The 11,812-nt window shown below is 65.4% G+C and overlaps 2 protein-coding genes across 2 annotated transcripts; both read left to right on the top strand.

Moving 5' to 3' along the window:
* Nucleotides 1–57: 57 nt before the first annotated feature.
* Nucleotides 58–1,880, top strand: C8G (complement C8 gamma chain). Its single transcript, XM_082469485.1, has 8 exons — nt 58–161; nt 334–496; nt 579–715; nt 883–953; nt 1,026–1,133; nt 1,388–1,489; nt 1,583–1,621; nt 1,707–1,880. Exons 2-8 carry the CDS (start codon nt 359–361, stop codon nt 1,718–1,720), a joined length of 609 nt encoding a protein of 202 aa, XP_082325611.1. The 5' UTR covers nt 58–161; nt 334–358; the 3' UTR covers nt 1,721–1,880.
* Nucleotides 1,881–7,278: 5,398 nt separating this feature from the next.
* On the top strand, nt 7,279–9,959 carry LCN12 (lipocalin 12). Its single transcript, XM_082469416.1, has 2 exons — nt 7,279–7,797; nt 9,182–9,959. Exons 1-2 carry the CDS (start codon nt 7,481–7,483, stop codon nt 9,315–9,317), a joined length of 453 nt encoding a protein of 150 aa, XP_082325542.1. The 5' UTR covers nt 7,279–7,480; the 3' UTR covers nt 9,318–9,959.
* Nucleotides 9,960–11,812: the final 1,853 nt, after the last annotated feature.

Here is an 11,812-nt window from a genome sequence, read left to right as displayed (position 1 = left end):
CAACTTAAGGGAGATGAATGTGCAAAGGGATGAGCACCAGCCACACTGGAAGTCACGTGGGGGCTTGTGGGCAAGAAGCCAGAGGTCAACTCGGACTTTGTACACAGGACATGGCGACAGGGCCCTGCCGATAAGTGCAGGGTCAAGGTCAGATGTCCAGGGTGAGGCTGAGTTCGTGAGGAGGCTGGGGCAGGGGCCGGGGCCGGGGGTGGGGGTGGGGGGGCGGTCCGTTGGCTTGGCCCAGGGCCGGGGAGGTGGGAGGATGGACACAGACAGCACTGGACAGCGGACTTCGACCCGGGACTTGACCATCCTGCCCTGCGCCTCCCCCAGGCCTGTCACTGTCGCTGCCGTCGCCATGCTGACCCCCAGGACGGCATCCCTCTTGACTCTGCTCCTGGCCGTCGGCTCCTTGGGTCAGAGGGCTCAGAGACCCCCTCGGCCCCCGTCCCCCATCAGCACCATCCAGCCCAAGGCCAACTTCGACACTCAGCAGGTAGACTTGGAGGAGCTGGAGCAGGGGCTCGCCCAGCTTGGCAGCCCCCGTCCCCGCATGCCCTCACGTGGCCTGTTCCCAGTTTTCAGGGACCTGGTTCCTTGTGGCCGTGGCCTCCTCGTGCCGCTCCCTGCAGGAGCAGGGCCACCGGGCTGAGGCCACCACACTGCATGTGACTCCTCAGGGTGCAGCCATGGCTGTCAGCACCTTCCGAAAGCTGTGAGTCCCGGCACGGAGCCCCGCCCCCACCCAGCCCCCCGACTCCCACCCCAGCCCCCAGCCCTACCCCTGCTGCGGCCTGCGTCCCTGCGACCAGTGTCCCGGGAGGCCCCACCCAGTTTGGGGTCCCCAAGCCTGCTGTGCCTCCTCCCACCCCGAACCCCCAGGGATGGGATCTGCTGGCAGGTGCGGCAGCTCTACGGTGACACGGGGCTCCCAGGTCGCTTCCTGCTCCAAGGTGAGGCGCGGGCCACTGGGACAAGGGTGTAGGGCTGGGGCTGAGGCTGACCGCCCACCTGGCTCTGCCCAGCCCGAGGCGCCCGAGGGGCGGTGGACGTGGTCGTTGGGGAGACGGACTACCGGGGCTTCGCCATCGTGTACCTGGAGCGGGCGCGGCAGCTGTCGGTGAAGCTGTACGGTACGTCCCCGCGGGACGGGGTCTGCACACCCGCAGGGCCGTCTGGGTGGGCCCGATGGGCACATGGACCCTCCCCTCCCTTTCTCTTGCCCTTGCCGTTAGGCCCAGATGTGGGGACAGAGAGGAGACCAGTGGGGGGTGGGCAGGGGTCAGATCGCAGCCCCCGGCACACAGCCCAGCTCCCAGAGCGCCCTGCCCGCCCAGCCCGCACCCACCCAGCGGGCGCCCAGGAGCCCTGTGTGTCCCGCACGCAGCCCGCTCGCTCCCCGTGAGCGAATCATTCCTGAGTGTGTTTGAGCAGCGGGTCCAGGGTGCCAACCTGACCGAGGACCACATCCTGTTCTTCCCCAAGTATGGTGAGTGTCCCTGCGTCTCCCCGCGGTCCACCTCGCCCTCCCCCGTGCCCCATCCCTGCCACCCCTGACCCCGGCCCCGGCCCCGGCCCCCAGGTTTCTGCGAGGCCGCGGACCAGTTTCACGTCCTGGACGGTGAGCGGGCAGCGCCGGCGGGGCGGTGTGGCAGGGGGCTGGCAGCCCGCGGCTCCCTCCTGGTTGAGTCTCGTCTGTGCTGCAGAAGTGAAGAGGTGAGGCCGGCGGCAGCCCTGCACCGAGAAGCAGCCAAGGCCCTGGAGGTGGCGGCACCCGCCGCCCCCCTTGCTGAGTGGAGACTCTCTCCCGTCCGCCCCCGAAGCTGCGCCTCACCCCCAGGAGCTCAGGGCGCTGCCTTCATTAAACGCTGTCAGTCTCAGCCCCTGACTTCTTCCTTTCCACGCTGGACCCGGCCGGGGTCTCTGCCTACCCGTCATCTCACGGACACATGGGGCTGCTTCCCGGGTGGGCCAGGAGGGCATCGGCTTGTCTCCTGGTGAAGAGCCCTCCCCAGGGGGGTGGGGGTGGGGAGTGGCTCCTTCTCAAGGCCTAGAGTGCCCAGACTCCCCGACCCCAGTGCCCCCTCCTCTGGCCATCGCGCTGTGGTCACCCTTGTCTTTCCTGCTCCCTGCCTCTGTGCACGCCTGCCCTGCTGGCCTCGCTGGGCTGCCCCGCGTGGGCCCGGGACCTGAACTCGCCTTGTCCAGACACGTTGGCCTTTCCTAGAGGGATGCGGAACCTGCCCCTCAGGTCCTTTTTGTCGCCTGCTGACCACTGAGCGCCCTCCTGGGAGGCAGGGGCCCAGAGTCCCAGGGGGCCGTGTGGCCAAGGCAGGACAGGCCCTTGGGGAGGGTAGGCAGTTTCAAGGGAACGGGCAGGGAGGCTCCACTCCAGTTCCTGGGTGGTGCCTGGGTCTGGGGGGAGCTGGCATCTGTCTTAGGAGGATGGGAGGCTGGGCTGCCCCTCAGCTACCCCAGGGCCTGGCAGGGCCAGACAGGGCACAAGACTGGCCCGCGATCGGGACTGACCACCCCGGTGCTGAGTCCACTCCTGGCATCGGGCATCGGGTGCCCCTGAGGGGAGAGCATGTGGGTGGGCGGCCAGGGGGCACAAAGAGAGGTGGGGGGTCTGTACCCCAATCTGGGGGAAGCAGGCCTGCCAGTATTGGGGTGAGCACGGGGGCCCTGGGTGCAGAGGGAGGGACCCCTGGACAGACGGGGTTGCCCCCAGGAGCCCACACCCAGTGTCAGCCCAAGGTCACCAGCCATGAGGGCCCACAAGATGACCTCTGGCCTATAGAGAAGACCTTTCTGGAACGTGGGAGCTCCGAGGCCCTGGGAGAGGCAGGCGGGGACTGGAAACGGTGTCCTTGCCCCCCCAGCCGCTGCCTCGAGCGGCCCTTCCGAGTGACTGTGGACCGTTGGGAGGGGGTCGAGTGCCGGGACAGGGCCAGCCCCCTGCAGACTGCATGTCCCTTCCACACACCAATGTCCCTGCCAACCCTCCCATCCCTCGCCAAGGGTCCCCCGACAGTGGAAGAAACGCCAGAGAGAAAATCCGCGGTTGTAAACATTTGATGCCCGAGAAACAGAGACCAAAGGGCGCGAGTACAGAGCAAATCACTCTGGGATCCAGCTGTCCTTCCGTCCCTCCAGCCAGGGTCTGCCCGGGGCTCCCACCGGCAGGGACAGCTGCTGGGGGCGGTAGGGAGGGAAGTGCTCCCGCCCGCGGTGCCAGGGTCCACGTGGGCTCAGCTCCAGCCTCTGCCCACGAGAGCTCGCCTGTCCAGACCCGTCCTGTTAAACAGCTGAGGACTTCGGCCAATTCCCACAGCGCTGGGGACGTGGGAGGCTGCTGCCCCCCACGCACGCCCACCCCGCTCCCCATGGGAGGCTGGCGCTCTGTCCCGTCGCCCCACCCCACTCCCTCCCTCACCCCGCACCCGCCCCTGCTGGGCGAGAGCCACGCCAGTCAGCGCCGTCCCCGGGGCGTTGTGGACGCCTGTGCCTGGCACCCACTGCCCGGCCAGAGCACCGTGTGCCTGCCTGGCCCCTCCCACTGTGCCCCTCCCCCAGTCGGGAGAACCTGGGGAGAGTTTCAGGGCAAATGGCAGCCCCAGGCTTGGGCCGGACCGGGGCTGGAGGGTCAGGGAGCTGGTCATTGGCTTGGCCAAAGCCGGGCCTGGGAAAAGGGCCCAAGTCGCCCTGTTTGGGGAGCCTTAGGGTCTGTCTGATGAGCATTCCTGAAATGCCCACTGCATGCCAGGCTCTGGGCACACAGGTGGCCGGTCCCTGCCCCTGGGAGCTTGAGGTCCAGTGCTCACCATTCCCTGATGATGGCGAGGCTGAGGGGGCACCTGGGAGCTGGACCCCCACCCCAGCCCCATGTCATGCCCCCCAGCAGCCTCTTTCCCTGGGTGAGCTGTAGGCCACAGAACAGGAGGGACCACTGCCTGGTCCCTGGAGAGCAGGTTCAGAGGCCCCTGGTCCCACCTCTGCATGCCCACCCGCCCTCCTCACCCGCTGGCCCAGTCCAGACCAGGAGGCCTGGCGTGGCGGTTGCTGGAGGGCTCGGTGTCCACAGAGGGCAGGGACTGTGCCCGACACCCCAGTCTGGGCCGTGCCCACCCCGTGTCCCTCGGCGCCGGCCTCCCAGAAGGGCAGACAGGGCTGGTGGGAAGAGGGGGAGACAAAGACCCCAAAGAGCAGAGCTGGAGGCCACAGGGGCACCTGTGTCACATGGGCCGCAGCTCAGAGCTGGCAGGGCCCCAGAGAGCCCCTGCACGCCTGGCCCCGCGTCCCCCAGATGGAAAGGAGGGCCTCTGCTCTAGGGTGTGGGCAGGCCGGGCTCCTTAGAGGCCCAGTCTCAGGGCTTCTGGGGAAGAAAGGGTCCTTCCAGCAGAGCTGAGCATCCCAGGGACCACGCCAGGACCTCTCAAGGGATCAAAGGGCCGAGGCCACAGAGCAGGCCAGCCCCACCCCCAGCTGGCTCCTTACGCGGGAGAGGGCGGTGGGGAACGGAGGGCTACCGTCTCGACGCATTTGGTTTTGCTAAAATGTTTAACAAGCTCTAACTAAATTTTCAAAAACTGGGTGAAACAATTGTAGCTCTAGATGAATCGTTTTTGTTTTAAATTTATTTATTTATTTGTTTTTATTTTTGGCTGCATTGGGTCCTTGTTGCTGCGCGCGGGTTTTCTCTAGCTGCCGCCAGCAGGGGCTGCTCTTCCTTGTCATGTGTGGGCTTCTCACTGCGGTGGCTTCTCTTGTTGCGGAGCAGGGGCTCTAGGCGCGCGGGCTTCAGTAGTTGTGGCACGTGGGCTCAGTAGTTGTGGCTCGCGGGCTCTAGAGCGCAGGCTCAGTAGTTGTGGTGCATGGGCTCAGTTGCTCCGCGGCATGTGGGATCTTCCCAGACCAGGGGTCGAACCCGTGCCCCCTGCATCGTCAAGCGGATTCTTAACCACTGCGCTACCAGAGAAGCCCCAGATGAATCGTTTTTATGTAAAGGTATTTATTAATTACAATTTGTTTGGGCCTTTTAATTATGAGAGGTGGTTTTTAATATCTTAGAAGAAAGAAAAACCTTGAAAAATCTATGGAAACTACCCTCTAACTGGCAGTCTTAGTTGGGGAACGTGGAGGGGCCGCTCACGCCCAAGGACCACTGACCTGGAGCGCACTGGCCTCTCCCGGACCTGAGGCTGCCGTGTCCCAGGCCCCCGGCGCCATGGTCCCACAACAGGTACATCGCTGGCCCCGTCACGGGACCGCCAGGTGCTCTGTGCTTAGCCCTTCTCTCTCTCTCTCTCTTTTTTTCTTGCCACGTGGCTTGCGGGAGGTCCCAGTCCAGGGACTGAACCTGAGCCACGCAGTGAAAGCCCCGAATCCTAACCACTAGGCCACCGGGGAACTCCCTGTGCTTGGCCCTTCTTGCTGGGCGCCTGCCCTCCCCGTCCACACAGGAGCTCCGGTGGGCAGGTGGGCCAGGCCCCTGAATGTGCGGACAGGGCCAGACTTCCCTCACTGCAGAGGGGCCCTCCAGCTCCCCCAGCGCGTGGGGGGCCTTCAGGCGGGTCACCCCACGCTGCCTGCGCTCACCCAGCACTGCTCCTCCTCTGCTGGCTCCACCCCAGGGAGATGAACAGGGCCTGGAGGTGGGATCCCTGGGCCTAGGGCACCACTCAGGCCTGGGGTGGCGTGGGGACCCCGCCTGGCCTCCGCTGCTGCAGGGGCTTTGTGCCGTGGCCTGTGCTGACCAGGGAAGGCCAGGTGGTCGCAGGGGTGGGCGTACTTGTGGAGGGGCCGACGGCTGCCCCCGAAGAGCTCCCCAGAGTGCCCACTGGGAGGGCACCACCTGGGGGGGCAGAGCGACCCCAGCCCAGGAGGGGTGCAGAGGGGCGGGTTTTAGGCACGATCTCGGGTGGGTTTAGGATCAGGTTGGGGTCAGCGGGGTCGGGTTGGGGCCTGCAGGGTGGGAGGTGGAGGCCAGGTCTTGGGGGAGCTGCCGCCCCAGCTTCTGTTGGAGCGTGATGGGTCCTTTGGGAAGTTCCAGGAAAACCACCTTGTTGTCTGCAGCTTCTCTCGCTGTGGCCAGAGTCTGGAAGCAGGTGAGTTGTGCTAACCGGCCAGGCCAGGGGAGGTCAAGGCATGCGGGCTCGGCTCCCCAGACGCCCCCCGCCCCTTCCCCGCCCGGGGCCTGCAGCTGACCTGGAGAGGCCTCGGCGGCCGTCCAGCTGGCAACGGGAGACACTCCCAGGGGAGGAAGGGCCCCAGCGAGGGCCAGGCCCTTCCCAGAGGAGACGGGGCCTGGGACAGAGCCAAGGCCTGAAGCCCTGGGCCTTGGGCTCTCTCAGTGGCCTGGCTGGGGCTCCTGCGCAGGACAGGCTGCCCCAGGCCAAGGGCGGGAGGAAGTGGCTCAGGATGAGCTCACGGGTCAAATACAGGTCCTTCCCGCTATCCGATGGAGCCCAGGACCCACGCACTCTGCTGCCAGTGGGGAGGAGGGGCTCTTTGGGGGCTGCCCGCGCCCCCCCCAACTAACCCCCAGCCCCCAGGACCAGCGTGTGGGTGCCCCACCCTGCCAGGTTGGCCTGCCCTGCCCCCTGCCCTCCCTCTGGGTCGTGACCTCAGGGCCCCCCACTTTGGCTTCAGGGACTGCGGAGCAGCGTGGAGGCTGGCGGGCCCAGGCTCTGCGCCGTGTTCCTGCAGCGAGAATGCCCCAGCCCTGACCCGCCGGGCAAGGAAACGTCATGCCCCGGCCTGGGACGGAGCATTCTGTCCTCCGCCGGTGGTGGCGTGCAGCTGGGGTGAGGCTGCAGGCGAGACACTGCCGGCCTCAGGTCCCCAGCGTGGGGCGCCCGGGATGGGGGCCGAAGCGGTGCAGAGCCTGGCTCTCAGGAATCTGAATGGGAAGGTCGGGGCCCTCCCTGGGAGCTGCTGGACCCAGCGGGCACCCCACCTCCCCAGGCTGGGACCCAGATGCCCCCTCCCGAGGTGGGCACCCCCCTGCCCAGCCCACCCCCAAACCCTCTGCACCCACCTCTCCTCCTGCCGGGGTCCTGAGGAGGAAAGCGCAGGAGACACACCCCCAGGGAGGGGCGCCTGCCAAGCAGGCCCATAAAGAGGTGAGTCCCTGCGTCGGCAGCACCGATGGCCACTTCTCTCCCCTCCATCCCTGCCGGGATGGGGCCGTGGTGTGCCCTGTGGGTACTACTCTCCCTGCCGAGGGCCCTGAAGGGCCAGACCTCACCCCCACGGACAGTCCGCAGATCAGTTTCACAGAGCTTCCAGGAAAACCAGGTCAGGGGCTGGGAGGGAGGGGGAGGGGGCCGGCCAAGTGCAGGTGCAGGGAATCCAGCCCGGCCAGCCCTGCTCTCGGCACCCCCATGGACCCCTGAATCCAACAGAAGAGGACCCTAGATTCCCTCCGTAATCCCCGCCCGTCCCTGAGAGGTGGAGACATCTCAGTCCCTCTGTGCAGATGAGGAAACCGAGGCCCAGGGAGGCCAGCCACGGGCCAGGGTCACCGTCCCCGCCAGGCCCAGGGCAGCCTCGGGCTCCTGCCCGTGTGACCGGGGCAGGCCCAGCCTGGGAGCCGTTGCCTAGTGCAACGGGGGGTCCTGGGCCATCCTGGACTCTGCCTACCCCCAGCCCCTTGAAGTTTCAGGGCGAGTGGTTTGTCCTCGGCCTAGCGGGCAGCACCCACAAGCCAGCAGACAGGTCCCTGCTGCGCCCTTTCACAGCAACGTTCACGCTAAATGAAAACAACCTCTTGGAAGTGGCATATGCCATGATCCGGTGAGTGAGGATCTGGGGCCTGTACCCCCAGAAGCCAATGGCTCTGACTCAGGTCCTCCATAGGTCCAGGCCACACTCTCCCAAGGCCTTCCTCCTAATGTGATGTCCAGCATAGGCTGCTAATGACCTAACCCAGCTCCGGGGGTGTCCACAAAAGAAGGGAGACACTCGCTAGATCACAGACTCGGAAGAGCCCAAGGGCTGGTGGATGTCAGGTATAGCTGGATCCAGGAGCTCAAACACTGTAATCAGGGACCCATCATCCCGTCCCTTTCCTCCTCTCAGCTCTGCGTGCCCTAGACTTCTGTTCAGGCAGGTTCTCACCTCACGGGGATAGAACGGTGGCTTACGCTGACGTCCTTCTCAGGGTCCCAATTCCAGAAAACAGGGACCATCCAGGCTGGCCTGACCATGGTGTCTGATTGGCTCTTCTGGAGTCCTGTGCTCCCCCTGGGCCAGTCCTCGTGTCGTCCAGGGTGATAGGCGCTCTGGTGGGCCAGCCTGGATGACCAGTTGGGGAGAAGTGGGGAGCCTTGATGGACTGCCCTGGGAATCCCCTGGGGGGTGGCACAGCCCTCTTTGGGGGATGCTGAGGCCCCGTGGCCTTCCTTGCTCACCCGCCCAGAGACTCCTTTGCTTAGGGCTCTTTGGTTCCAAGTAACATGAAAAAGGAAGCTCAAGCAAGGCAGTTTGTTGACAGGGGTAGCTCTTGGAGGCCAAGAGTGGGACGCAGTCCAGCCCCTGAGGGTCTACACTCAGCCCCCTGCCCCAGCCCTCTGTGTAGGCTCGGCCATGCCAGACCCCCACCGGGGAGTCTCCGAGTCCTGGGGGTGTCTGACTCGCCTGCTCCCCATCCCTCAGGAGGCTGATTAACTGGGGGTCGGGGACCGAGTGCAAATGCAGCCACCGGACACCTTCTCTGTTGCTCTTCAGACAAGTGTGTTCACCTGGCCAGGTCACCGAGCGCCGAGGAGAGCGGGGAGGGCTGCAAGCCCAGCTCCCACCCTCTCGCTTCCCCCGGCCAAATGCAGGGCTGCTGGCAGGGCGCCGGCCCACCCAGCGCTCCCACAGGGGACATCACGGACCAGAAAATGCCCTCTCTCTCGGGCTTGCATATCGGGTGCATTTCGGGTCCAGTTCCAGGCTGAGGAGTGGCCAGCGGGTGGGCTGGACAGACGCCGCGAATGGGTGGGCCACGCTTATGGGAGAGATCATAAGCCCGAGCCCCCGCCCCCTCCCTGGGAGGCAAAGCCCCCAGCCTGCCCGGCCCTGTGTGGGGCTCGTGACCACGGGCCCTCCCTGTGGGCCCACCTTGGGGCTGCCCCTGGGAAAGGCCCAGCCAGGTTCTGGAACCTTCTTCCTGTGCCCGTCCCCCCTCCCACAGGGGCCAGCGCTGTGTCACCTGGTCTTACGTGCTGATTTTGGGGACCCAGCCTGGGAAGTTCTCGGTGGACCACAGTGGCGGTGAGAGGGAGGGAGGTGGGGAGGACGGCCTGGGGGCGCTGGTGCGAGGACCCTGACTGTGGCTGTGCCCCCCCCGTGCGCGGGCCGGACCCCGAGGCGCTCCAGGTGCATGACACGGACTACGCGTCCTGGGCGTGTGCGTGTGAGCGCGTGAGTGTGTGGCTTTGCATGGCCTGGTGGGTGGCACGACGTCGTTCCGGGACACGGCCCCTCCTCCTCCCTCCCAGCCCCCTGCTGGGTGACTTTGTAGACCCACCTCCACCCCCAGAACAGAGGAGGACCCGACACAGATGCCCCCGTCTGGGGAGGGAGGGGGAGATGGGCTTCCCGCCCCTGGGGTTGTGTGGACAAGGGGCCCACGTGCGACCCCCAGTGGGTGTAAGGACACTTCGGGAACAGAGACCCCAGTCTGAGCACGTAGACACTGCCCTACCCGCCGCCAGGAGCAGCGAACCCCTCCTCAGCACCCCCTTCGAGACCCCCATGGAGCTCCCTGCAGGGGATGAGTAGGGTGCCCCCAGAGCCTGTGTAGAACTGGCCCCACTAGAGGGCAGAGGGCATCCAGAGAGACCCCTGCTCTGTGTCTGACCTTCACCTCCAGGAACACCCACCCTCAGGAGTGTGCCTGGGTGGGGCCTCATTAGCACCCGCCTGAAGGCAGACCTTCCTGTATCCCGCCCTGGGCGATGGCACCTGGTCTACAGACACTTCCACTGACTGTATCCCGCCCTGGGTGATGGCACCTGGTCGACAGACACTTCCACTGAGCAGGTTATAGCAGAGACCAGGCAGGTTCTGGGCCGGAAGCCCTCCCGGATAACCCCATAATAGACCCAAGCGACACCACGTATGGCGCTTGCACAGTCATGGTTTAAGGTCCATCGTGTATCTGACTACAACAGCACAAGCTGCCCAAGCACAGGTCTGTTTTGATCATCACTCTGTCCCAAACAGCAAATGACACCTGTCACAGGGGATGCTGTGAACACCTGTCAGCTGGGCGGAGGGGGGTGGACGGTGAGTGTATGGATGGATGGAGGGTGGGTGGAGGGATGGAGGGATGGAGGGATGGGTGGATGGATGGATGGAGGGATGGAGGGATGGAGGGATGGAGGGATGGGTGGATGGATGGAAGGAGGGATGGAGGGATGGAGGGATGGGTGGATGGATGGATGGAGGGATGGAGGGATGGGTGGATGGATGGAGGGATGGAGGGATGGAGGGATGGGTGGATGGATGGATGGAGGGATTGAGGGATGGGTGGATGGAGAGATGGAAGGATGGGTGGGTGGAGGGTGGGATGGCTGGCTGGATGGATGGATGGAGGGTGGGTGGAGGGATGGACGGAGGGATGGAGGGATGGGTGGATGGATGAATGGAGGGATGGAGGGATGGGTGGATGGAGAGATGGAAGGATGGGTGCGTGGAGGGATGGGTGGGTGGAGGGTGGGATGGGTGGGTGGAGGGTGGGATGGATGGCTGGCTGGATGGATGGAGGGTGGGTGGATGGATGGATGGAGGGATGGAGGGATGGGTGGATGGAGGGTGGGATGGACGGAGGGATGGAGGGATGGATGGATGGAGGGTGGGTGGAGGGATGGACGGAGGGATGGAGGGATGGGTGGATGGATGAATGGATGGATGGAGGGATGGAGGGATGGGTGGATGGAGGGTGGGATGGATGGATGGATGGAGGGTGGGTGGAGGGATGGAGGGATGGGTGGATGGATGGATGGTGAGGTGGATGGACGGTTGGAGGGTGGGATGGAGGTGGGTGGGTGGTTAGATAATGGGAGGATGGAGAGGTGGAGGTAGGTGTGAAGGTGGCTGTGTCTTTGACAGAAGGGGCTCTGGTTGTGGGGGTGACCTTCCCAAATGAGCCAAGGATCAGCCACTCCCCTGTGACGGGCCGGCTGCCAGGTGGTGGTACACAGGGATCCCCACGGCCGCAGTCTCTCTCCCTCCTGCCTCGCTCCTTCCCCGGTCCTTCCCCCTCTGACCCATGGTGTTCTCTGTGAGTCAGGTCTAAGCCCTTGCCAGCCTGGGGCCTGGACCAGGCAGGGGACAGCAGCTGGGTGGGGTCCGGGCACAGGAAGCAGGCAGAGAAGAGGAGGTACCCCACCCAGCCCCCACCCCGTGAGTGGGACCTCACAGGCCACATTCCCCCCTTAACCCTGAACAGCCCTTCAGGGGGTGGGTTCCTCTGACAGATGGGGAAACTGAGGTTCAGGGGTGCTGGCCAGCCCCTTGGCAGGGTCACCGGATGCCTGGCCTCAAGGCAGCCCCCCCGCCCTGCACGCCCCTCCTGGGTCTGGCCAGTCGCCACCCTCCAGGCCTCCCCACGGTGGCGGGTCTGTGGTTCACTCTCAGCTGGGCCGGAACCACCGCCTCGGCTGCAAGGTTACAACCTGCCGTGTGCAGGTGGGAGCCGCCTCCTTCCAGGCACTCGGCTGCACCCTCGGGTGGTGGCCGGCTCCCTGGTCACTGGCACAAGCGGAGAGTGACACCTGGGTCACAGGGCTGCTGGCGTTCCCCAGTCCTTGTCACTGTG

Source organism: Balaenoptera physalus, assembly GCF_965194825.1.
Source record: "Balaenoptera physalus genome assembly, chromosome: 7".
In the NCBI taxonomy this organism is placed as follows: Eukaryota; Metazoa; Chordata; class Mammalia; order Artiodactyla; family Balaenopteridae; genus Balaenoptera; species Balaenoptera physalus.
Note: the sequence above shows the minus strand (reverse complement) of the source record. Positions and strands in the feature narration are given on the sequence as shown.

Coding starts and splice junctions, on each gene's coding strand:
- C8G (XM_082469485.1), top strand. CDS start 359: ATGCTGACCCCCAGGACGGCATCCCTCTTGACTCTGCTCCTGGCCGTC. Junction 716..882: donor GTCAGCACCTTCCGAAAGCT/GTGAGTCCCGGC, acceptor CCGAACCCCCAG/GGATGGGATCTGCTGGCAGG. Junction 1,490..1,582: donor CCTGTTCTTCCCCAAGTATG/GTGAGTGTCCCT, acceptor CCCGGCCCCCAG/GTTTCTGCGAGGCCGCGGAC.
- LCN12 (XM_082469416.1), top strand. CDS start 7,481: ATGAGGAAACCGAGGCCCAGGGAGGCCAGCCACGGGCCAGGGTCACCG. Junction 7,798..9,181: donor GTGGCATATGCCATGATCCG/GTGAGTGAGGAT, acceptor CCCCTCCCACAG/GGGCCAGCGCTGTGTCACCT.